The 25,758-nt window shown below is 33.1% G+C and overlaps 1 protein-coding gene across 1 annotated transcript in view; it reads right to left on the bottom strand.

Annotated features, from left to right (window-relative positions):
• Positions 1-25,758, bottom strand: part of LOC143910916 (protein C-ets-1-like) — a 131,031-nt gene that overhangs the window by 28,971 nt on the left and 76,302 nt on the right. Inside the window, exon 4 of the mRNA XM_077429547.1 lies at positions 8,396-8,512. Coding sequence (XP_077285673.1) covers positions 8,396-8,512 — 117 coding nt within the window. The remainder of the gene's footprint in view (positions 1-8,395; positions 8,513-25,758) is intronic.

Here is a 25,758-nt window from a genome sequence, read left to right as displayed (position 1 = left end):
TTATTTTGTCCATTTTTCTATGTTGCTATATGACCCACCCACTGACATTTCAATCTCTTCACTCTCTCCACTATATCGACTACCGTTGTCATATTCATAGAAGTATTTAAGAGTACGACATTTCATCTGAACCTTACTAGTTTTATAGAAAATCATTTGATAAGAACATTTGCATAAAAAGCTGCAGGATCGTGGGATTTATGTACTTATGTATTAGAATAAATGTAATTACATATATGGAGATGAATCGTAATAGCGAATGTCTGTTAAATGGTCTGACCAATAGTCCTACATCCAACTCATTATATAATATATAATACATGTTGACCAATGGGGTTGCACCTCGAGTGCATCACTCACACTACTATGATTCATCTGCATAAACGACTATCACGGGTGAATACATCATCATCATCATCACTAGTGAGCGGACCCAAAGCGCGCCGTTCATTGTTCAATTGTTATAAATGCTTTGTTAAAGGTTTGCCGAACCTTTTTTTGCACTCTAGCTTTGTAAATAGAGCGAAACCGCCCCGATTCCTGGAAAAAGCACGGTCTCTATCCGCGCTCTAATCATCACATACAGCCACTCACCATCCACTCCTGAATGGAAAGCCTCTCCAACACGCTTCCATTCTACGTTTTTTTGCGCAACTGTCATCCATCTCATATTTTCATAACACATTATCCTAATTTCGGCCACCCATTTTCTTTCCCACCATTTATTTAGATTCTCTCGAGTAACATTCTAGCACTTTTATCTAAATGACCAACATATGTACATATATGTATATACCTGATATAATTCGTTTGCAAATTTTGGTCCCGATCAGTCCAACGATTGTGGACCCCAAGTATACAATTACATTATTTGATATGCATACAGAAATCCTAATAAATATATACAGTAATTATGTTAAATTTCGTTTTAATTAATAGATGACGTCGTTACCAACGTGTGTTAACATACAAGTAAACAAAAATATCCAAACGAATAAGCCAAGGCCGGTAGAAATCGAATGAATCCCTTCGAAAATGCGCAACAATCGTTCACAATGCGATGTACACATAAAATTAAATACTGCGGAATACACTTCTATGTATATTTTATAGCATTCAGACAAAAACCGAGCAAAACTTTGACAAAAATATATCCACTGATGGAAAGCGAGAGGTTTCGTTTTAAAGCTCGAATTGTGAGTTACGTGGAAATTGCAAGATTTAACAATGATTTTGATCGATGTAAAACAATGTATTTTACTATAAAAATAGCTGTGCATATTTTGGATATGGGTTAGTTTCGTCGATTGGCAGAATCGCCTCCGATTTTCCTCTAGATCCCCTTGATGTATCCCAAAAATTGGGACGAATCCTATGTATATTCCACATGCACAATCAACAAGCACACACGGCAGACGATATGAATGGCTGGCAAATGATTCACAAAGGGGCCTTGTGCAGAGCGAGATCAACCGCCCGTGACCAAAACAATGGCACTCTGAGGACAAACAATTAAAACACTTCCAAGTGGGCGAAATGAAACGGCCATCAGGAAATTCGGCTTATCACCGCAACGCACCGAGTGACATCAAAACGTGTCATCTTCCAACGAGCTTGCAACTTTTAATTGCATCCATTATTTCGGATCATCTTCTCTCACTCCTTCTCATTACTTCCCGCAACTTCCTCTCGAGCTTCTTCGTCGAGAATTGAAATCGTTTCGTCACCACAACGACCGGAAGGATCGAGCAAGTTGTACTTGCGGATTGCTCGCTCTGATTGTTTTTGACCCACTATCGTGCCTGATTATGATACGCATTATAAATATACTTAAACGTGGTGATCACCCTTTTTTGATTTTGATAAACTGTGGCGATCATTTCATTACCTACTTAATAACACTGAGGAACAAAATATCACGTTTTTTACTTACTGGAGCGGAGACTAATCAATCTTTACTAAGTTAGACCCACTGAATTCGAATATGACAATACTTTTTGTTGTCTTACTCTCGTTTAAGAAATATTATCGTTCAAAAAAATGTACAATTTTTACAGATTCTTGATTTTTGCATTCTATAATTCAAAATGTAGTATTGTTGTGCCCAAAGTGAATATTAGAATCAATAGTCAGATGTTTTTTTTTAATATTGATTTTAACTGTAATATCAAAGAACTGTAAAATCATTTACCGCTCGAACTAGTACATTGAGATAATAAAAAAACTAATTCTTATAAACGTGGACAAGTGAAAAATTTGCGAAATGAGCTGAAAATATTACGAAAAGAAACAAGTATATTTTTTACTTCAAATTCGCTAGATAATTAATAAGTATTTCAAATCAATAATTAAGAATCAATAGAAAAAAAATATCTGACCATTGATTCCAATACTCACTTTTGGCACAGTAATATTTTTTACTGTGCCAAAATATAACTGTGAATGAAAAGACTGCAAAATCCAAAAATTTGTAAAAGTTGCTCATTTTAAACGCTCATATCTCTCAAGCGAAAGCAAACCGGCGAAAATCATTTTCATACCCGAATTCAGTGGGTCAAACTTAGTAAAGAGTGATTAGTCTCCGCTCCTGTAATTTTTATTTTTTGTTGTTTAGTATGATTAAGGGCGAAAACACACGGAGTGGTATGGGACGTCATGTGTCCTTGTGCACGTGCAGAATGCATGTTTGGGAGGTCGCACGTGTATGTGCATACATACATATATCCATATGCAACCGACAAGTTTCTCCTACATTTCTTCAAATATGGGATTTACTATCATCGATCACTGTCAAGCAAGGATATATAAAAGGATAAAATATCACCGAAAACACTCTTTTTTTCTAAATTTGAACAGGACTATCCACGTTGTTATTAATGTATTATTATGAATTTGAATTAAAATACTAAAATCAGGTATAAACACATCGATTTTTCCCAGAAAAAAAATGTTAACTTCCAAATATATTTTGTTTTGTTGTTTGTCTTGCTTTGAAAGATTTTCAGGAGATTATTTTGTACTTAATTTACACTAATTTTTTTTTAATTTAATAAAATGTCATTCCTTACTGGTCAAAAATTTTGCAACCTGGGAAAAGCTAAAATGACGCCCATGCTGCAGGGAGTGATTTTTGAGACAGTGTACCAATATGGGCTAGGGGCTGCTATGAATATGGGCTAGGGAGGCTGCGTTTAAAAAAAACACGTACCACGTCCCACTCAGTGTGTTTTCGCCCTAATAGTGTTCAGAAATTGTAATCGTAACTAGAAATAGTAAATCATAAATTAATCTACACGATAAATACGGTTTTATATCGTAAATTAATAGAATCTATTGATGTGATGATAGATTTAGTGAAACATATTGGAAGGGTATCCAATTAATCAATCACTGTTCGAGCGTATTTGACGTTCAACAAAAAGAAAAATCTTACGAGAAAATCGCGTGTTGCACCGCGTCCGTCGCGTCGGCAGACACGTGTAATTACACGTCGATAAATAACGATACTTAACGAAAGGTTTTATTTTTAATTTTCATAATCAACGTTAACGGTAACGGCGTTGATAATAATTATGGCGCACCCACCAATAAACGAACAGATTTTCCGACCAAACACCTCGAACACGCAAGTATTTCATTTCAATCAATTGAAAATCCCTACAGTTTTCCCTCGACTTGTTGACGCGTTTCCGAAATGCAAATCGAAAACGCAAGGAAACAATTTTCACACAAGTAATCTCCTCGTTGCAAATGAGAACAGGATATTGATTTGTGGAACGACATTGTTGGAAACACTTGCATGTACTTTAAAAACATGTAAGTAACATAAAAGTATGTACATACATATAAAAGTGAGTTTGCAAATAACCCCATTTATTGCAACAGTTCAAAAAGGAACTAATTACTTACTAGATTTGACTTTATAAATTGGAAAATTACTTTAAGTTAAATCAACGAATATCAATGTACATATGTATACCTACATATGAGCCGTTATATTTGAAAATGGCAGAAGTCCAATTTTCAGTTCCGAAAATACTATTTCTGTTTGACTTAAATCACAAACTGTTATCACTTCTTTTAATTCAGTATGTCCATAATCTCGAAAAGGCAGAAAAAACGTATTGGCCACCAGTATTTTTACATACCTCCTTAACGTTTTTAAATATTGTTAAACGCAAGACTTTATATTTAATGTTTTGCGAGTTATTTCTCGAAATTAGGAATAGTGGACATATGCCACTTTCAATTATAACGGCTCATATATTCTAGCGAGAACAAATTTTGATTAAAATGGAATTTAATTTTAAATATGGATCGATAATATACATATGTACTCAATATGTGCATAATTGGAAAATTATTATGAATATGTACATAGAAAACATACGAAGTAAATTAAAATATAAATATTTGTTTTAAAATATCAATGACGGTATTACTATTCAAGAACGAAAGCGAAAAAAAATTGTGGTTAAAAGATAGATAGTAACGCGAGGCAGATATGGAAATGAAAAGCGTGTTGAAATTCTAATACACGAAAAGCATGTACAAATGTCAACAGTTTAAGTGTCCATTAAAAAAAATAATTCCACGCCACAATAAGGGGGTAAGGGTATAATTAACCCCGCGAGCAGGAAACCGGTGATCTCGCCAAGTATCTACGAATTTATTATACCCACAACCAGGTATCGACGACTCGTTAACGTTCGAAAAAATTAAACCCGAATTCGAAAAAAAGGGAAAATAAATAGATAAATAAAAAAAATACTCGTATTGTGCTCGTTTTAGGTGTAATTTTAAAAAGAGAAACAATCGCGTGCCGATACGAATTTACAATGAAACAAAAGGCGGTCAAAAAGGTGAACAAATCCCGATCCATATCTCCATTTCCGCTTACAAATGTGCGTTCGTTTCGATGTTTATTCGGTGGTTTATTTTTTTTTCACTATTAAAATGCATGAAAAACTAAAATGTATATATCGCTATGTGCGAAAATATTGCATTCAAATTCAAAATAATTTATTCAATAGAATAATTAAGCGGAACTGTTTACGGTTATGGAGAGGTTAAGGTTTAAGTTGGTATCGACATATTAGAATGCCCTGAAGTATCCTGAGATAAGATAAACGAGTCTCAAAAAAAAAACGTGGTTTTCTCGACAAAAGTGGTCTAAGATAAGAACAGAATGGGTGGAATTTCGTCCTGGAACTATCGAATATTGAATTTCAAGTGATTGGAAATAAAATTAAAGATTTTATCTTATCTCAAACCTGCTGTAGATCAATCCATATCTACTTTAGGTTTGGGGAGATGTTTATGAATTTTTAATGTCAGGAACTGGTTCATTGTTGGTGTTGAAAGCTCATCGTTCGTCAATGGGCAAAACTGTCGCGTTAAAACTATGTTCAATGTCAATATTTGAAACGGCTATGATCCGAAGGCAAACACTTAAAGACAATGGGACACGTTCGAAATGTGTTTAAAGTGAAAAAGCAAATTTGTGTCCGTAAAAGGCGACGAAAATCGAGCCTTTCCGGGGAAAGATACAGGGCTTAAAAGAAATATATTTAATTTCAAATTATGTATTTTTTGTGTCCCTATACATACATACATATATACATATACTAAATGTTATACACAGCTGTATTCATTGCCCGCTGTGAGCGTTTTTCTAATTTTTGAATATATACATGTATTCAAATTATAAAGTCTCGTTTCTGTTTACACGATTTTAGTGCGTTTTAAGTGGAATGATGCAGTGTGTGAAGATGAAACAGGTGTTGGCCGAAACGAGTCACACCTCGGACTGCTTTGAAGAAGCCGCTTCCTTTGATGTTTTGCCGCGTTCACACATGATTGTGTGTATGTGTGAGTTTGAGTATTAATTGACTTTTTTTAAATAATGTTAATTATTTTTATATACATACTAAGATTTAAATACCTGAAGTCGAGCCAGTTTCATTATGGATATGTGCTCTTTTCTTTACAGAAAGAGGTTAATAATGGTACACTAAAAGTGTTGGGGCTTTTCACGTGCGAAAATAGAAAACATTAAAAATTTTAAAATACTTTTTTTATCCCAAAATGATATAACAGATTCATAAATATTCAGAAATTTTATATGAAAATTTACATTCCGAACTAAAATTTCAGATTTGATGAGTTTCTCTGTTTAGAAATGTAAAAATTCGATTGCATCTTGCCATCTTGAAACAAAAAAGGTTCATCCATTATATTGAATTCATGTTCATTCAACATATATGTAACTCTTATATAATATAAGCACATACTATATTGTTGAAATCTTTTCATACAAATGATCGATCGTCATTCGGTACACGAAAATGAAACAATAGTAAAATTCAACATTAAATTATATCCTTAAATCTGCATTGGGTACGATTAGGCAAAAACCAATCCGTATTAGGACATTCGATCATCATCAAAAATACACGCGCATGCGTACGTACACGGGTAGGTACAATACACACTTCAACATCTACATTATTACACACGTTCGAAAATTAATATTCGACTCGCGACTGATGTTCGATTCACGCGATGTGGAGTGATGATGAATAAAACAGGTAGATAGGTCCACATGGGTGTGTGTGATTTTTTTTTATCTCGTTCTTGCACACAATCGGCAGGTACAAACGACGCAACGAAACGCAACGCAACGAAACGCGCGCGCGCCCGGCTGCCGACCGGAAGCGAGGACACGTTCTATTCACTGATTTTCAATAATGAATAAATGAAAAGTGTAAAAAAAGATATGTCTATTGTGCGGACCGGATGTTCGACTCCCCGTCACCCCACCCCACCCCCTCACCTCTCCTCCCACCTTCCCTCATTCGTTCGCAAACCGTTCAGTTTAAAATTGTTGTCGATTTGAATTCGGCTAAACATGTTTTTATACACGACTGTGTAATGGTGAAAAAGATTATTATGATAAAAATTCCTAAAGTTTACACATTTTCAATATAGATTTTCCCATTACACGTGCCTTTTGATTTTCATATCCACAAAACGTATACATTAGAAACAGAATTCAACACAAAAAAAAATTATATGAGAAAAGTGCAATGTGAAAATTACTATCTATCACCGGGTTGACTAATTTGGTCACTCGGACGATGACACGTTACAAGTAACATCCGAGTGACCAAAGACGTTGTGCCCGTATCATGTCAAAACCGATATCAGTTTGTGAGTCGAGGGAAAATAGAAGTGAAAGCCGTTATATTCGAAAATGGCGTAAAAAATAGAATATGAGCCGTTATATTTGAAAATGGCGTAAGTCCAAATTTTTTTATTTCCAGAATTATCTCGCAAAACATTAAATACACATAATGTTTTGCGCTTTACAATTTTTTTAAATACTGGTGGCCTGTAATACGTTTATTCTGCTTTTCCGAGATTCTGGACATATCGAATTAAAATAAGTGATAACAATTTGTGAAATTAGTCAAACAGAAATAGTGTTTTTGGATCTGAAAATTGGACTTCCGCCACTTCCAAATATTACAGCTGATATACATACATACATACAGATGTATGTATTATTTAATGGAAATTTTGGAATTAATTATTGGTAGTTTTTATTATTTCATGTTTATTTTAAAGCATCGCATCGTTCTTGTGTGAAATTAGCTTGTGTATAAAGTTTTCTTCTGAATATCAATTTATTATTATCAATATCACTTAGAAAATGAACAAAATTTCAAATTACCACAAATATATTTACCAAATGAAATTATTTTACATTGAATCGATTACAATACCAATAGTTTTTTTTTATCTTGAAACGAAATAGTCGAATAAAACTTCGAAATTTGCCTATACTCATAATAGTAACTAAAGTCAAAATCTCGATAAGCCTACAGTTTCTGAATTTTATTCTCAAATATCAAAGAAAGGGTGGTTACAGTAAATTTTTTTAACAAAATGAATAATGCAGATAAAGCATATCCTTATGCCCACATAATAAGAGATAACAATACGATGAAAATCAGCATTGAAAAAATTCTTGGAAAACATGAAAAAAACGACAATATTGACATGTCAAAACACAGAAAACGCGATATAACAATAAGAACACCCGTTTATCTTAATTTCTAAAATGATTTCACAATCACGGATAGTGTATAAAATACACAGATAGTTCGTCAGCACATAACAGTTCACGTTTCCTGTTGACCCCCGTTGAAAAGGTTTTATATCTCAACTAAAAACTATAACCGGACAAAATTGCCACAATTAACCTGCAGCAATCGGTTCAAATCGTCGACGCGACAAAAAATCAAAAAGCAATAAAAACAACACAGAAAGACGACGGACTCGGATCGTTTTCGTAAAATTAAATTTGTACGCATGTTCTCTTTTTCATTACCTTTTGTGATGCACAGCCTGATCTGCTCTTTTTCCCATGAAGCGAAGGAAGCTTTCAAAGCTTCCGTCATCTTCTTGTTGGTGCCAGGCGTCAACGGCGGCACTTGCGCCGGAATGTCTGCAAAATTTCAAAAGAAAAAATAAATAAATACATTTAATATTATTTAAATACATACATTTAATATTATTTAAATTCAGCATTTACTAACGAAGATTAAACATAAGTGAAAAAAGGTGAACCATCGCTTGCGATGAGTAAAAGTTCAATGGCAGTTCGATTCATTCATTCATAACATGGCGAGTGTCTTATTATATCATACAAAGATAAACATTATCGAATCATTATAAAACTGCATAGATTACAATCACGGCATACCTATTTATCGTTTCCTGTTATTATTATTACATACAAAAAACACACGTACGTTCATTCATTGTCAACGAAAAGGGAAAACTATTACTATAACGAACTATCAAATCGTGCTAACTATAAATAGATAGATATAAAATTTTAGGCATACTATAGGATTTCCAAATTTTATGTACATACATAAAGTGAGAGAACTGTTATATTATATATCACCATCATAAAATGCCTGATATTGGTAACAGCGCAGCATCTACTTTGTTCAATTACGATATTTAATCTGTATAGGTAATTGCACAACGAAAGGGCAGCCTGATCACCCGCATATAATATAAAATACATACAATTAAGCGATTCCAAAAAAGCTCTTTAATATACAAATATATAATTTTAGATGCTTGAAAAAGAAGTTGGCGGAATAAAAGCACAAAAAAACTGCAAGCGTTTTCAGTATATAGTTGCAGGTTGCAACGAGCAGCTGTCGTCTATGCAACATGTGGAGACTATGCACATTCGAAACATAGCTTTCAAAAGCTTCAGTAACTCTTATTAAAATTTTCAACTTTTGACCCAAAATACGTCATTGCTCAAATGTATCGATATCAATATTCGTGAGATAATACTCTGTCGTACAATTCTTGGGATTGCGTTGATAATTTTTTAACACGAGCAATCATCGTGCGAAACCATTTTTTACCACAAACAACTTATTGTTTTTGTACAAATTGTTTAGAAATTGATTGATAATCGGTCGAGTGTTTGAGATTCACTGATATAAGCAACGCATACGGTGAATTCGTCGTGTGGAAGACAAGGGGACCAGATCCACTGTCTTGTGTGCACCCTGCGCTCATATGGCTGCGATAAATTAAACGGCATAAATACATTGCATTTGTGTTTGTGTGCACCAACGAAAGGTGCGTTTTAAATGTCTAAATATGATAATTTATTGTCATATTATTATTAAAAATATAAGGCAAAACAATAACTATAAATTCCAATTTTCAATAAAATTATTATAAATATAATGAAAATTTTATTTTAAAAAAAATATATTAAAATGTTTTTTTTTTAATTATATATAATTTAATAATAATATATAAAAAAAAATAATCGACCATTTTAAATACGATATTTCGTATGTGTTTGGCAAAAATAAACCTTCACTAGGCAAATCGAAGAATGTTTGTATTGGTAATAATCATGTCTAAACAGTTCCGAGATATACGAAAATCCTTTTTGTCCGCAGACGACACACCCGTCAAGAGCAAAAAAATATCTTGAAAGCGAAACAAACAATAAAGAACAGTTTTTAGAATATTTTATACGGTCAAACCAAATAAATACAAACGAAAGGATTCAAGGTGGATTTTTCAATGCTTTTTTTAGTTAATTTTTGAGGGCGAGCGGCACGAGAGCACCTGTCCTGAGCACGCGACCAGGTAAAACATCTGCGGTCAACCTGGTCAACGTCTTGTGACGTCCAGATCAGCTGGGATCATCAAAATTTGAATTATGACCGAGTTTACAATAGGTTTAAGATTATGATAAAATTGCAATAAAGTTGCACATGGCGGATGTAAAGAATTCACAACTAAATAAATACATGCTAATTCATTGACACTGTGGGTCAATCAGAGGTCGACCGTCTATGATTTTGCATATAAGTGTTTTCAATAAAATTTAATCTACTATTAATACATCAGAACTACGAGCAGTGGCGTATTTAGGAATTTCGGGCCCTCATACAAAATTTATTCAAGACCCCCCCCCCCCCCAACCACACTCCTTTCCCTTAACTTGATTTTTAAAAATATGAGATCAATTAATTCAAATTATTTGCTGATACATATTTAGTACGTCTTTCTCGATTGAAGGCTTGCGAAATTTTGTGATGGATCTAAAATACATATATATTTCCAATAAAGTACTTTTTTTAATAATGGCGTTACGCGATTAATTATCTCACTTGAAACCAAATTGCTTTTTATGGTCTGCAACGATATATGTCTAAATAGTTGCATGTGACCTTTTCACATTTCTGCGTCTTAAAATAAAGGAGAAGCAAAATAATATTTTAAATGTAGAAATGTATGAGTCGAGTCTTTTTTTATTACTTTCGATATTTTTAAATAAAGGAGAAGCAAACTAATATTTTAAATGTACAAATATATGAGTCGAGTCATTTTTGTTACTTTTGATATTTTCAAGTTTCAATGTTAAATTATATTGAGTACATCTATATTTTTTATGTGTATACAATAACTTATAAATTGATACTTAGAAGACCAATAAAGTCATATTCTACGGATGAATGAAAAGAGAATTAAGAAAAAATGACGAATTTCAACAGTAAATATGTTCATATGTGTATAGAAAAGCAAAAATTTAACTGACGAAATTTCGATTTCATAAACGATATTTCAAAGATGATACACGACAGTTCTACCTGAAAAAAGATAGATCTGAAACCAGACGCAAGTAAGGATAAGATAATTTTCTAAAAATGTACGGATGTTTTTCAAGTAAAGGAATTCGAATAATATTGACTAAAATAAGCGTGCTACTTAGATTTTTTTCAGTGATATAGTTTTCCAACCAAACCATTTCATAATTGTAAATGAATATGAACATACATAGAAGTGATAAAAAGACAGAAACTGAAAAGGTTTTGTATCTTTAATATATAATTTCAAAAGAGACTTTGTAACTATGTACGGTTTGGGTGGGAGCATCGAAAACAAATCAAAGTTTCAAAGATTCAAATAAATTTAATAAAAAAACAATTGAATGTTTATTACATTAGTCATGTTTAAACGGTTTATATTACAAATACCGAGCGAAGCCGGGTAAAACCACTAATGTACTATAATACAACATAGTTGAATAAATAGCCGTGTACAAATGACGAACACATGAACACAACCCAGAGAGTCAAATTCCGTCACGCCTGCCAGCAATAAAGGCCAATTATCCTATATTCGATCATAATGGATGACAACAAAACCGTGTAGATACCCACGGGGACGACAACAGAACGATCTCGCTGCTGTAAAAGAGACATCCACAAGTCTCAATTTCTACAGGGTTACGCTGAAAGTTCCGTGTTGATATTGTTGTGGTATAATAACCGAGAAAGATCAGGGAGCGTATCGGATTTTGAGCATTTTGCCTAGTTTTTCACTTTCGTGCCAACGTCGCGTGGTGGCCGTTGCCAAGCCGTGTATGACGTAAACCATGTATTGTTTTACCTTGTCTCATACGTTTTTTTTTACTTAAAACCATAATTATAACCATCATAAGTAACATCATCGTTGACTAATCACACTGCAAAACATGATTGATTTTATACGATCGACCAATACAATATCTACATTTCGACACAGTAGAAAAGTTTATTATACATTATTAGAAAATTCTGCGTAATTTACACACGATAATAATAATTTAGTTTGTTAATTATTTTCCCATTAACAAGAGTAACATAAAGAAGTTAAAATTAAAAAAAAACAATGATATCAAATAAATATTGGTTCTAATTGAAGCATGCTCAATACCAGATTTAAGATGTGAAATTCAACTTAATCAAAATTGCGATAACGTCATGTTTTATTAATTTCTAAACCTTCGAAATTGTAAAATTGAAAGTGCTCATTATATCGGTTTTTCAATATGTTAACTATTTCAGTATTTATATACATATATTACATATATGCAGGACCGTGCGGTTTTGCTATAGGTTTCCAAAAGCGTCAATCGTTCATTCAGAGAATTAAGGGTTATGTCCAGAAAATGGAAAAAGTGTATTTTAAATTTATTCTCTTATGTTAAGGTTGATCGACAGCTTCTTCATAGTCAAATTATATTTTGATTTCGCTGCTAATGCCGCCCCCTCTAAAGGTGCCTGATGCGGCCGCATCACCGTAGCACGGGCACGGCCCTGATTATATGTTTATATATTTATTTTATATTTAATTAATAAACAGATACGACATATCGATATTCGATAAGTATAAATGTTATATTTTTAGCTTTTTGTATTTTTTATATTTTCTGATTTGTCTTGGTTCTGTTTTTCGCTGTTGTGTTTTGTCACTGTTTTGATTGGACATGTTCTGTTTAACCATGGAACCCATCTAATTATATACTATATAAGTTTGACTTTTGAGTAAAATCATTCATGCTTTTATATTATATCTATGTATGCTTGTGCATTAAACCGTTTTAAAAAAACAAAAAATAGATGGAATACGGGTTTTGATGAGATTATTGCGAAAAATATTATTTATTATAGGGACGCCAATATAATCAAAGATCAAACAAAAATCATCAAAGAATGAGGGATCTCTCCGCCAGTTGAAAAAATTGGTCATTTCAATGTCGTTGATTGATCAAATCACATTGAAGTGTTATGAAATGATCGCTACAGAATATGCACCTATTACTGAGTACACATGCAAATAACAAAACAATAAATTAAGATTATTAAATTAGTAGCTGTACTCGAAAAATTGTAGCAGTAGAATATATTAATGTTATGTATTATATAAAATCAATTTTCCCTAGCATTATATAATTAAATAATAATTTGCGAGTAATTTTTACTAGGCATTGTTAGTGGAAAAGTGTGCCATGACCTTTTTATTTTGCCTAAACTACTTTTCCCACACTCGCCTGCACACAAGATCAAGTGCATGCATGCACAACGCAAACACAAAGATTAAATCTAGTTCGGTTCATTTGAGATAGAGAGGGAGAGAAAAGAATAAACTATTAGCAGGTAACGAAAACCTTGAATAGTCACAGTCAACCATTGTTCGTTCATACATAGAATGTATATATGTATGTACGTATATGATAATTCGTCGATGAGACCGTTGAATAATTCATCAGGTTATCATTATTAAACGAGAGTCCAGTTCAAAGTTATAGAATTTAAATGAAGCGCGCGCCTCGAAATCAATATTCGATCGCAAATATAATAAGCGAAAAACTTGAGATCTCTACAGTGTAACTATCGTTCTCAAATTTAGCCCTTACCGATTGTATGTACATAGGTGCATATGCATCATCAGTTTACTATACATCTCGGAAAAACTAAATGAAAAATTTGGGCTTTAGTATAGTATTAAAAATTAAACGATAATTTGTGTTATCAGGGAGTTATCGTGGCTCCCACACACACGGTTTCGTTCGACGAAAGTGAAGTGTGTTTTGGTTCGGATGTGTATATTATTATGGCGATCTTCACGCACGTCTTCATTGTGTAATAATTATTCGCGGCACATAATAATTTCACACGCTGCACGGTTAATTGTTACGAGAATGTGGACCGAGAACGAAAACTTCACACGTCACCGATTCTCGTTCTAGTTTTTCACTTTTGCACCTATCGAACCGAAACTTGGTGTGTGCGATGTGGGATGATGATCTTTAGAGACTTTTCCTCTCGCGGAAGCTGTTAAGAGCGTATGGGCGAAGGTTGCTGTAGATTTATTCAAGTCTGCTTAAGCAGTCGGGTTTATTCGTGGCAATGTCGAAGCAATTTTTTTCACATACATATCGCTTTTTTATATATTATTACAAAAAAAACCGTAAAATAATTTGAAATTAATAATTAAAACATGAATGTATGAAATGATTTTATTAAAATACACTATTTTATAAAAATTTTGGCAAATTTTCTATGCAAAGCTACAAATTTTGAACGAATTGAGTAATTTGCAATATAACTAATACATACATATCTATGTACATATAAAAGATAAATATAATGAAAAAAATTTGGAGGAATTGAACCTAAATCCATAAGAGAAAGATACAAAATATGAAGTACTAGTGGTTTTACCCGGCTTCGCTCGGTATTTGTAATATAAACCGCTTAAACATGACGAATCTAATAGTAAACATCTTATATAAATTTATTTGAATACTCATTTGTTTTTTTTATTAAATTGACTGTCACGAACAAACAAACATATATACTATCTCTTTCGAAATTATATGTATACCAGAATCCAGCGCCTGCGCCCCCCGAACCTTCGCCCCCTAAGGCTTACGAGCTTACTTTGTTCGTCTACGAACGAACCAAAGAATGTTACATACGAAGTCTCTTTCGAAATTATATATTGGATCTATGTATGTAGAAAACAATTAATGAATTGTGCAAAATGCGCATCCTTAATTGGCTCGACTAAATAATAGAATAAAAAATTTCGAAGACAAGTTTAAAAAAAATATATTAATTATATTATACATAACATGATTCACTTGTGTAACTGTTATAAATATAAATAATATTTCTAGGAAAAGCTACGTCGCAAAAATACATATAATAATACGAGTATATAAATACTACAAAATGTGTACAACGTAAAACGGGCAAAAGGGAAAAACCTTTATAGTAACGCCTGATTTCTCCGACCTCTTGTGTATTAAGTGTGTGTGTGGTCTAAAAATCATAACTACATACATAAGTAGGTGCCAAAGTTCAATTTTTTGTAAGTTTTTCCCCTGTTCCCCAATTTTATGTCAATTGCGAAGAAATTATTTCAATACTAAGAATACTTAAAATAAAGCAAAATACTCATAGTTTGTCACTGCAAAATAAACATGTGTAAATAAAACAAACACTTTTTGCAGAAATTTCTACGCACAGACTATACCTATAGATGAATAATACGTTTCTATTTGTATTGATTTCACAAACCAAGATTCTCATTTTTAAATGAAAATAACATAGTGAAGCTAATAAAAAAACTTGTAATAATGATGATTTATATATAATATCCATCATATTTTGCAATAATAGGATTGTACATTACAATTATAACAAAAGACTTACACTGACATCTATAGACAACATGTTCAACAAAACGATAAACATTTCTTAGTAGAAAAAAGTTAAACTCGCGGTTCACACATAAGTAAATTATTGATAATTTAATATTCATGTATTCTATTGAGCGACTTTTTTTATGATTATGTGATTTTACGACTGAATTTTGTAATAATGTCGGCGTATACTATATAGATTTATGTGCGATGTAAATTGGGAAAGTTTAAATTATCTCAAGAATATTAAAAAAAAACCGATAATCTAATAAACAGTGTGTAATTTAATTAAGTCTCGAAATACATTTTTTTTCAATTCAGACGCCGCTAACGTATTAATTATTCGGACAATGATAGCATTTGCATGGACGACATTTTATAGCTTTCATTACTAATACATAATACGAACGATCGCACACATAATTTAAATTGCAGGTCTTCCTTTTTTTTACAGAAATAAAATGTTTTTAGTCGACTTTTGAAGCTATGAATAAGGTTTAAATCAATAAGCGACCACTTTATGCAAAATAAAATTCCATACAAATACTCATTTACATGTATTTAATTAAATATTCAACGATAATATTGAAATACATATGGATATGTATAGAGACGGTGGTTGACATGTGCGAAGTGTGCGATGCACACAGGAGCCACAGAGAAAAAGGCGCCTAAAAATGTCAAAAAATATCTATGAGATAAATTTTCAAACGAAAGATGTGTCTTGCTCGTCTCTACAAGTGTATTATCATCGTGTCATTTAGTTAGTTAAACGTGTTAAATTGATTTACAAGTTACAGTTGGGCATAATCACATTTCAGTGACTTGATAGTACACTTTTCCTCTACATTATGTCCTAATTAAGACACAACACGTTTCGGAAAACACAAGGCGCTCACAAACGAACACAGACACACACAAGGCGCTTACGGGGTACTTTAATAAAGATACTAAAAATATTTAGATATGTACATACATATACTATAGAGATCAAATAAATTGGTCATCTCAAATCATAATTGTGTTTGTACACATGTTCTCCAGCACCCCCCCCCCCCCCCCCCCCAGGAGAATAATCCTCGGAATATGAACACAAAAGGGACTTTATTAGAATTAAAAAAATGAACTAAGCCTACGACATCGGTTATAATTTCCAAGGCTATGAATCTGATAGGATAGGAACGGGACATCAGTGTACACATGACGATGATGGTCCGAGCGAATTGTTAGTACAATGGCGATGGATGTGTGTGAGCGAGCAACACAGCAAACACAGACAGACGGACGGACAGACGGTGTACTCGTTCAATTGTTTATGAATGGCTCGCGTCCTTAATTTGAATATTTACATGCGAACCGCAAACGGTGGCTACGAACTCGACGACTACACGACTATCCACTAACTATTCCGTATAAATTATATGAAAGGCAATAAATATGTAGAACTTACTGGTCAGAGGTAAATTACCGAATCGTAACAACGACAGGGTCGTAGAGGAAAGCCATAATTCAGTGTATGTACATACATCGTCAAAAAAAGTGAAACCTTAAGAATATTACCAACTAATAACAATAACAGCATAATTCTAAACTACATACCTACACAGAAGAGATATTTATTTAGTAAGGGTTAAAAACGGCATATAATACTGTGAAAGCGGAATTTTCGAAAACATCGATCAGAAGTTCCCAACCTTGATGCGGAATCAACAAAGCGAAGAGACAATTCAGTGCGTGCAGCGGAGCGAAACCAACGTAAAAATGACTCAATTCTAAAAATTCACGCACATTGAATGTACTCGTATGTACATATGTACATAATACGACATACAATTTCGACAAATACACAGACTACCTAAACACAATCTGCTTTAGATCGTCGACTTTAGAGAGTCTTTAATTAATATTACGTATTAGATGTATTATGAGCATTTATAAGAATTGTAAATAGGTTTTTGGGCTCTTTTTCCTATTATGCTGTACATTAAAATTAGAATAATATAATATGATTACTTAACAAAATTAAATAAAAATTGTAAAATAGAAAATAATCAGTAGAGCAGTAGCTATTAAAATAGATTATATAACTTAGTAATAATAAAAAGCATTTAAAAATCAAAATCAATTTCGAAAAATCACAAAAGTATGTGTGCTACATACATATGCTGTGTACTTTGAGGGTAAATGCTCTATGTATGTATGTAATTATCGACGAAAGGGTTGTCGTAAAATGGAAGCTTGTTACTTTTAAAAATTAGATTTGATTTTGTCAAATAGTAAATCCGTTTATACACTAATGGATAACTCATGTATCAATTTATTTATTTATTTTATTTTTACATACATATATACAAATATACCAGGAAGGCTTAATAGGTAAACCCTAAATGCGCCTTCCTGGTCCACATAATTATTACATAGATACATGTAAATCTAAACAATATCTGACATCTATGGTCAGATATTACAAACATCGTATTAATACGATAAATAACGATGAATAACTTTCATGTAACAATACGAATTTTATATTCGATAAACAACCACAGAGACATCTATGGTGAGCAATATGGCGAAACCTAAGATATAACAATAACTAAAGGTTCGCAACAGAAAATTGGGAAGGAAACGCCAATTTTACAGGAATCGTTTCAATGAAAATCAGAAAAATTGGCAAATTCTGATAAGAAACGATCGACCTCGACAAACCAAGGTCTGGCCAACAGCGAGACTTAGCGGGAATCGAACTCGTAACATCAAGTACGAAATAATTCAACATTCACCACTAGACCACGCTGGTGGTTAATATATGTTACATGTTAAAGTTGATAATAAAAAGGGTGTATTTAATCAAAATGAAATTATATAAATATAATTCAAAAAATCACATTGGAGAGTTGAAAAAATGAAAACGAAATAAATTGAAAACATAATAAATCAACAAAAGCAATTGTTTTAAACAAATTATGTTTGTTGCACATTATAAAATGGTTTACAACGAATATGCACAAATATAGTAGACTTCTTTTCAAAAAAAAGTACAACGTAATATGCAGAAAATGTTCTACAAATGTCAATTAAATAAATTGCCAATTTTAAGATAAATTGTATTGTATACTGTATAGCATGTAACGTATTTAGTGAAACATTGGGAAAAAATTATCTAAATAAATACATTATACATATAAATAAAGGAAAGGCAAATAGTAAGAGGTTGAAATTGAAATACATTTCATTTACAGATATAATAATATACAAATATAATAAATGGATTACCTTTTGGCCTGTTGAAAGCTTTCATAATTGTCTTAATTCCCATCCCTGCGAACGCCGTTGCACATTCACAATATTACACTTTTTTATTATAATTTATTTATTTTATACGCAAATATCTTTTACTACAGTATATTAATTACACAAAGTCATCACCGTATCATAATGGACATTAGCAATAAAATCTAATAAATAAATATGACGTCCTTGCACTACAATAATTGCCAATTATTATTGTCTTGTATTTATATTTCACTTTCACGATTGATTTCATATCATTGTCATTTAATTTCATACGAGACAGTCTTCACAGTTTTTCATGATTGAACACGTGGTCAAAGCGTCGTTTTTAAAAATATATGTAATCTAGAAAAATTAATACTCATATGAGAAAAGGTATGGGGGAAAGGTTCTCACGTTTTTTTTTCGCCTATACATATATTGTTTAGTATTACGTGTGCCCTAATTTTAGTGCATCCGGTGTCGCAGTGAATTAAAAAGGATGCAAAGGATGCACTTGAGCAGGTAGACAGAGTGAAGGTTAGCGCAAAACTGAACGTAAAACCGCAACTAAAGTTAAATTCAATGCATGTACAAGTTTTCCTGTGCTAGCAAGTAAAAAATTAAACGTGAATACGTCATTGAGATTATGTAGGAAAAAATTATTTTTTCCACGAATGTATACGATATAATTGTCGATTTTTGTTTATATGTACATTTTGTGAACGATCCCTTATTAGCGAAAGAAACCACAGAAATAATGACGGCATTCATCGGACCATACGAGACCACACAGACAATGATGACTTCTTTGTCAAACAATCGTTATCCATTCACAGTAAAATGACGAATGTGAGCGCGTATGTATACATACATACATGCATATATGAATACATACGTGATTTCACATACATGAAATATATTTATAGTATAAATCAACAGAACATGAAGAGTATCATTATTTTTATTGAAAATCGGCTAGCTGTCTATACATACACGATGAAATATAAAATTTAAATATTAGGCATACTAAATTAAAATTTGAAAAATATAATTCGGATTATACAAAAAAATGTTACACGATTTTGATACTATGGTATATGTACATATATATGCACACAATCCTATATAAATGTATAGCTAAGGTTTGACATAAAAAAAACAAACTTTGAAAAAAACTTTGTAAAAGCAAACTTTGGTCAAGTCGCACCTAACTTCCATATAGTAGGGTTTAAAATGAGTGACGAACTTCACGACCCTTATTTTTTAAGACTTCCAACATCCAAGAGCTATCTATATATAAGAAATCGACGTAAATTAGCTTGAAGAATTAGATTTGCATTGTAAAACCGAATCGATCCAATCGCTGCGATATGTTTATGGCGGCCGGTGATTGCGTCTTCCTGTCGCGGAAATTGGCTGCACTATTGTCGATTTTCCACAGTTGGATCTGCGACACGACGGGTTCACGAATTCCACCACCAACTGGTGTTCGTTTTTCGTTGATTTAATTGCGTTTTAATTGAAGCGAACGGCGGCGGTGCGGGTGTTAGAGGTCAAATCACTTAAGGGGAGGCCCCACTCCTTTAACTGCTCCGTGCTCCATAACAAGATTACAAATGGAGACATATACACCGGGTCAAATATACTGATTTCGAGATCCTGACCCCTCGATAGTTGAGATCTGACCCTACAGCGATCCCTGAGTTGTATACCGACCAATTTACGCCGTCCACTTGAGACCGATCATGTTCGGGAACACTTCATACTACATGTGTCATACAACTCGATGATTCAATTCGAAACGTTGAATACATCCATCGAAAATCTAGTACATAATTGAAGATGTGTTGTTCAAGTGTGCCGATGAAAATCTTGCAAGTAGTGAAGAATTGTTTATTAAAAAAACCTCGTTAATATTAAAACGTATTTCGCATTAACATGTTAAGATCAAAATGTATAAAGAAAATGTTTGAGTTGCAATAGGAGTTCGCAAAATTACAACCTAATGACAGACTGCAATTACGTTCAACTGTACGAGCATTAAGGATGTTATGAATATATGTATGAACCCATACGTATAAATTATATGTACATAAATACAAATGTACTTTATCAGATTTCAAGTCTCACATTACGAAGTCGTACAGGGCCAGCCCTAGGTTATTTAGCGTCCCAGGAAAAAATCGAAATATGCGCCCCCCTATACATATTTTTTTAATCTTTCGCTTCGTTAAATATATACCTATAAATTTCAGCGCAATCCCTTATTAGTAAATGTAAAATTATTATCTTCATATATTAATTTTAAAGTGTTGTTTAAATAAATATGTTGCAATTTTAAATTATTAGATTATTTAACAGATGATTCAACTATACTGAATACCTTATCATCACTTGAAAGATTATTTACATACATAGAAAAATAGTATGAATTAAGTTAAAATCTACCTTTAATCGAAATTTTGCTTGCTAGACTTTAAATCCGCAAATGTATTAATAATAGTTGATACGTCAAGTTTTTGAGCTATTTCGTTTTCAATTGATAATATAGCTAATGAACTTAAACGCTCGTTATTTCCCATTTGTAGCAATGTTTTTTGAAAATTTTTGCAGGTATTATTACGTTTTATTTTGGTTTTTGGCACCCCTCCCGAAGTTGGCGCCCCAGGCGACCGCCTGTACTGCCTGCCCCTCGGGCCGGCCCTGAAGTCGTAACATGAAATTACGAATGAACCAATGAAAATTTCACTAAAGTCTAATATTCGTAGCATTTTTATAAGGCTTATAATATGCATATGTTCACTACAAGTAGATACATATGTTATTTAAAATTTGTTTGCAAGTAACATTGATAAAAAAAAGCTCTAAACTGGTTAAACTATGACACAATTACAATATTCACGATGAATTGTGTATTACAAGCCAATTACCAATTGTACTATGATAAATAATTACCACTGTATTACGCTCAAGTTAAATATCACATTAGATTTGTACCAGGTTGTAACATATTGTGAGCGTCTGAACTTGTCAGGGCTGTACAAAGCGCTGAACCGGTTAACCGGTTATAAAGCCGCAAAACTGCAACGACCATCAACCGCAATTAAAACGATCGAATGCTTGAATAACTAACTCCAATTTCCCGCCAAACGTCTTCTCATTGACGTAACACACGTCCACCATACATAAAACAAATGACACAGGATGTACGTTGGTTACGGTATCTCTTTGGAACGAGTGCGTAAATATAGTCAGCTCGATAAGATCCTGGAGACCGCAACGACAGACCATTATTGTGACAATCTTGCGAAAACACACGCAAGCAAACCTCGAGATAGTTGATCCAAAAAAAATAAATATCGAAACCATACGAAGTGAAATACTAGCTACCTGTGCGGCATTTTATTATAAAATTTTAGACCGGTTCCTTTTTCGTTTTTACGGTCAATAAAATGTACGGAAATATTTGAAAATCGTCCGAATACATCGCACGCTGTCGTACCGCCCACGAAGAACTAGAGGAAAAAGGGATACGAAAACAACAAAAATAAGAACAAATTAAGTCAATAAAACTAACAAATTTATACTGAATCAAGATGAAGATCTCAGACAATTCTAGAGCATTTAAAAATCTGAGAATATTTTGTGCAAACAAGCCGTGTGTTTATATTGGGTGTAACCTTTGTTTACTCTCTCGTATTGAAATGTAAATATGAATGATCGCTCTCGACCATTCATCCGAGGTGAAAAATCCAACATACATACATACATATGTACAGTGGCGGACTGGCCATACAAGCGAACATGCCCGATGGCATGTGGGCCCCACTATCTGTTAGAAAATATGGGCCCTCAGTAAAATTAAATAACTTTTTAACTATTTCACGTGTGTAAAAATGTATAGGATATTGCAACTTTAGGACCTAAAGTTTGGGTATTTCAACAAAAAAAATTTCTTACGATATACACAAATAACTAATACCTGCTTTAACAGCCCAAGGATCGGTTAACTTTTTTTATTAGATTTGAAATGTAAGTTTCAACATTTGCGTGGGCCCTTTTGCCGGGCCTATTCCAACGTCAAGATTATGTATATACCAATACCTATGTAACAACTAACTACTGAAATAAAAATGGGAATAAACAAATTTTCGTGAATAATATAAACTGAATTGCTTAAAACAATTTTGATAGGACGATTCATCATCAACCAGCGATTTAAATTAACTTCATACTTTCAAAATAACATTTGATTATACTTCGATGATATAGTAAGATTTAAATACACAATTTTAAACAGTTTCCGAATATAAAATCTATTCCTTATCTAGACACACCCATGTAAATAGAAATATAGGATAGGGGCCCCCTCCCCAAAATCCCGATTTTCGATTAACATTAATTGAAAATATTATGCATTTTTTTCAGGGACGTAATTTGGGGGGGGGCATAGGGGGGCACTCGCCTAAATTAAGGAATAGTGTGAATTTAGAAAATATTATGAATTTAATGATTAATGAGATACTATGGATCTATGAATGCTACGTGTATTTCTTATGTATGTTACTTTTGGGTAACTAATAAAATAATCGCTGCTATGTGCTTTGAAAAAAAACAAAACAAAACTTTATCTAATGTTATTACGTACATAGATAAAGTGACAAGACAGTCGGTAGAAATTAAGTTAATTGATAGTTTTTTGGAGAATCAGTTTGATGGTCGATTAATGTTGACTATGTAAAGATTTGTGGAAAAAAATTTTCGCCTGCGGCGCTTTTTTCCCTTTTTTCCTAATATTTTTTTATAATTATTTTTTCAAAAATAAGCTTATTTTTTTCATATTTTATAACTCAATAAGGTAAAGAATATTTTCCATTTTTATTCCAATATAAAAAAGATTTTTTGAAAAAAAATTCAATTTGACCAATCTTTGCCTGCCCTGCCCCCCAAAGAAAAATCTGAAATGACGTCCCTGATTGTTTTCTACCGAAAGTAAAAGCCGCTTTTATGCCGCATTCTTTTATGATGCATTATATTTACCTAGGACAAGGGTTAAAACGAAATATACAATATAATTTATGGATCTATTTTTCTTTTGCCATTTTTCTTGTACCTAAATTTGTTTATTCCCAATTTTGAAAAAAAAAAAATTTCCCTTGATTTTTAGCGTTATGGAAAGAAGAAAATTTTGTTATATGGGGGGGGGGGACAAATTATTTTAACCCTGGGTGGGGCCCCCTTTGACTCCTGGCATGCACTGATTTCAGTCCCAGTCCGCCACTGCATATGTACGTACATACGTCGTAATAAGAATTAATTTTTGTGCTAAATGAGACCGGACAATCTTGGCATTAGTCAAAGATGTGTCTGCTGGGTAAAAGCGTGTTGCTAAATAAGCGTAATAACGAGATGAATGAGTCTACTTTAGCGAGAACATTAACCAATTACTGCCTACACGTATACGAATTATTTTTTACCCCATTAAGTCGACTATTTTTCTTTGTTTCACATAACTCTCAATGGTGTATAATATGGCGATTTTATTGAACATAATAAGCGGCTGAAATGCAAACTATAATAATACTATTGTAAAATAAATCACGAGTCTCGCTGTATTTAGTTCACCGATAAATTGATAGGCGCGAAAATGCATACAAATTTTACAGTCGATATAAATATAGCGACTGATCTTTTATCAGTTAATTTATCATTACTTAATTCGGCCTTGAAACATTGTCTTACATTTAAGTAGCAAATAAGCATTGATATAATCGATCTCAATAATTCGGGCATAGCCTAATATTAGCATTACCTAAAATCACAGAATACATATAATATATCTAAATTGGCAAAGACTCAATTGAGAGACACATTATTTGAAGTTTCTCACTATTTATACCGCAATCGTAACGAATTTTAACACGTTTAATAAATCAAGCATAAAATAATTGCACAATTTTCAAAATTTTATATGGATCCAAAAATATTTAAAAAAAATCACTAACTGCCTATCCTACATATATAGGTGTGTAGGAATGAATAGGTAATGAAAAAGTTGAACCTTTCCCCCTCATTATTTGATTAACAAATAAAATTTTCAAAATTATATACACATATTTAAAATATGATACATTTATATCAACGGTTTCAATTATCGTTTTTCAGGTGTTCAACTTCGAAAATATATGTATGTATGTAGTAAAGTGGCTGAAACCATGGACAGATTAAGCGAACCACAAACTCACGACTCAATTAAAACGTGCTCTCATGATTCCACACAAATATTATAACATACACTCGTTGTGACATGTCACAACTGGGCGACAAGCAGTCGAGTTTGGCACACATCAGCTGACGGAACGCTCCTTCGCCGCGCGCGAGCCGATCACTTGCACAGAACATGAGGGTGAATGGGGAGGGTGGGGGGGTTGATGTTATGGTGAGGTTAGGGTAGATGTTATGGTGATGTTATGGTGGTACGCGTGCACTTGATTTGGTGTGCGCAGCCGCACGTGCGCGCGCCGGCAGCCGACTGAAGAGCAGGGCTTCCGGCCGCACGCCGCGCCGCGCCCCGCAACGAGCTTTCGCCCCGAAAATCACGCGGTAATGCGCGACGCAAACAAGCTCCATACTTTTGCGCGTTATATTCGCCGAAATAGAGCGGGATGATACGTTCAAAGGCCAACAAAAATCATAGTTCCACGACACATCGTTTTGGTATAGATCACTGTCAATCAAGAATAAATACTACCATACAATTTCAACGACATAGGTCGAATGTATCGTTTTGAAAGGACTATCCCATGTACGCGTCCCATGAACGCCACATTTTTTCTATACGTTTAAAACTATCTAAAAAAAAAACCACGTCCCACATTCACCGCTGT

This window comes from Arctopsyche grandis, chromosome 4 (assembly GCF_051622035.1).
Source record: "Arctopsyche grandis isolate Sample6627 chromosome 4, ASM5162203v2, whole genome shotgun sequence".
Classification (NCBI taxonomy): domain Eukaryota; kingdom Metazoa; phylum Arthropoda; class Insecta; order Trichoptera; family Hydropsychidae; genus Arctopsyche; species Arctopsyche grandis.
The sequence above is the reverse complement of the archived record's forward strand: the minus strand, read 5'-3'. Positions and strand labels throughout refer to the sequence as shown.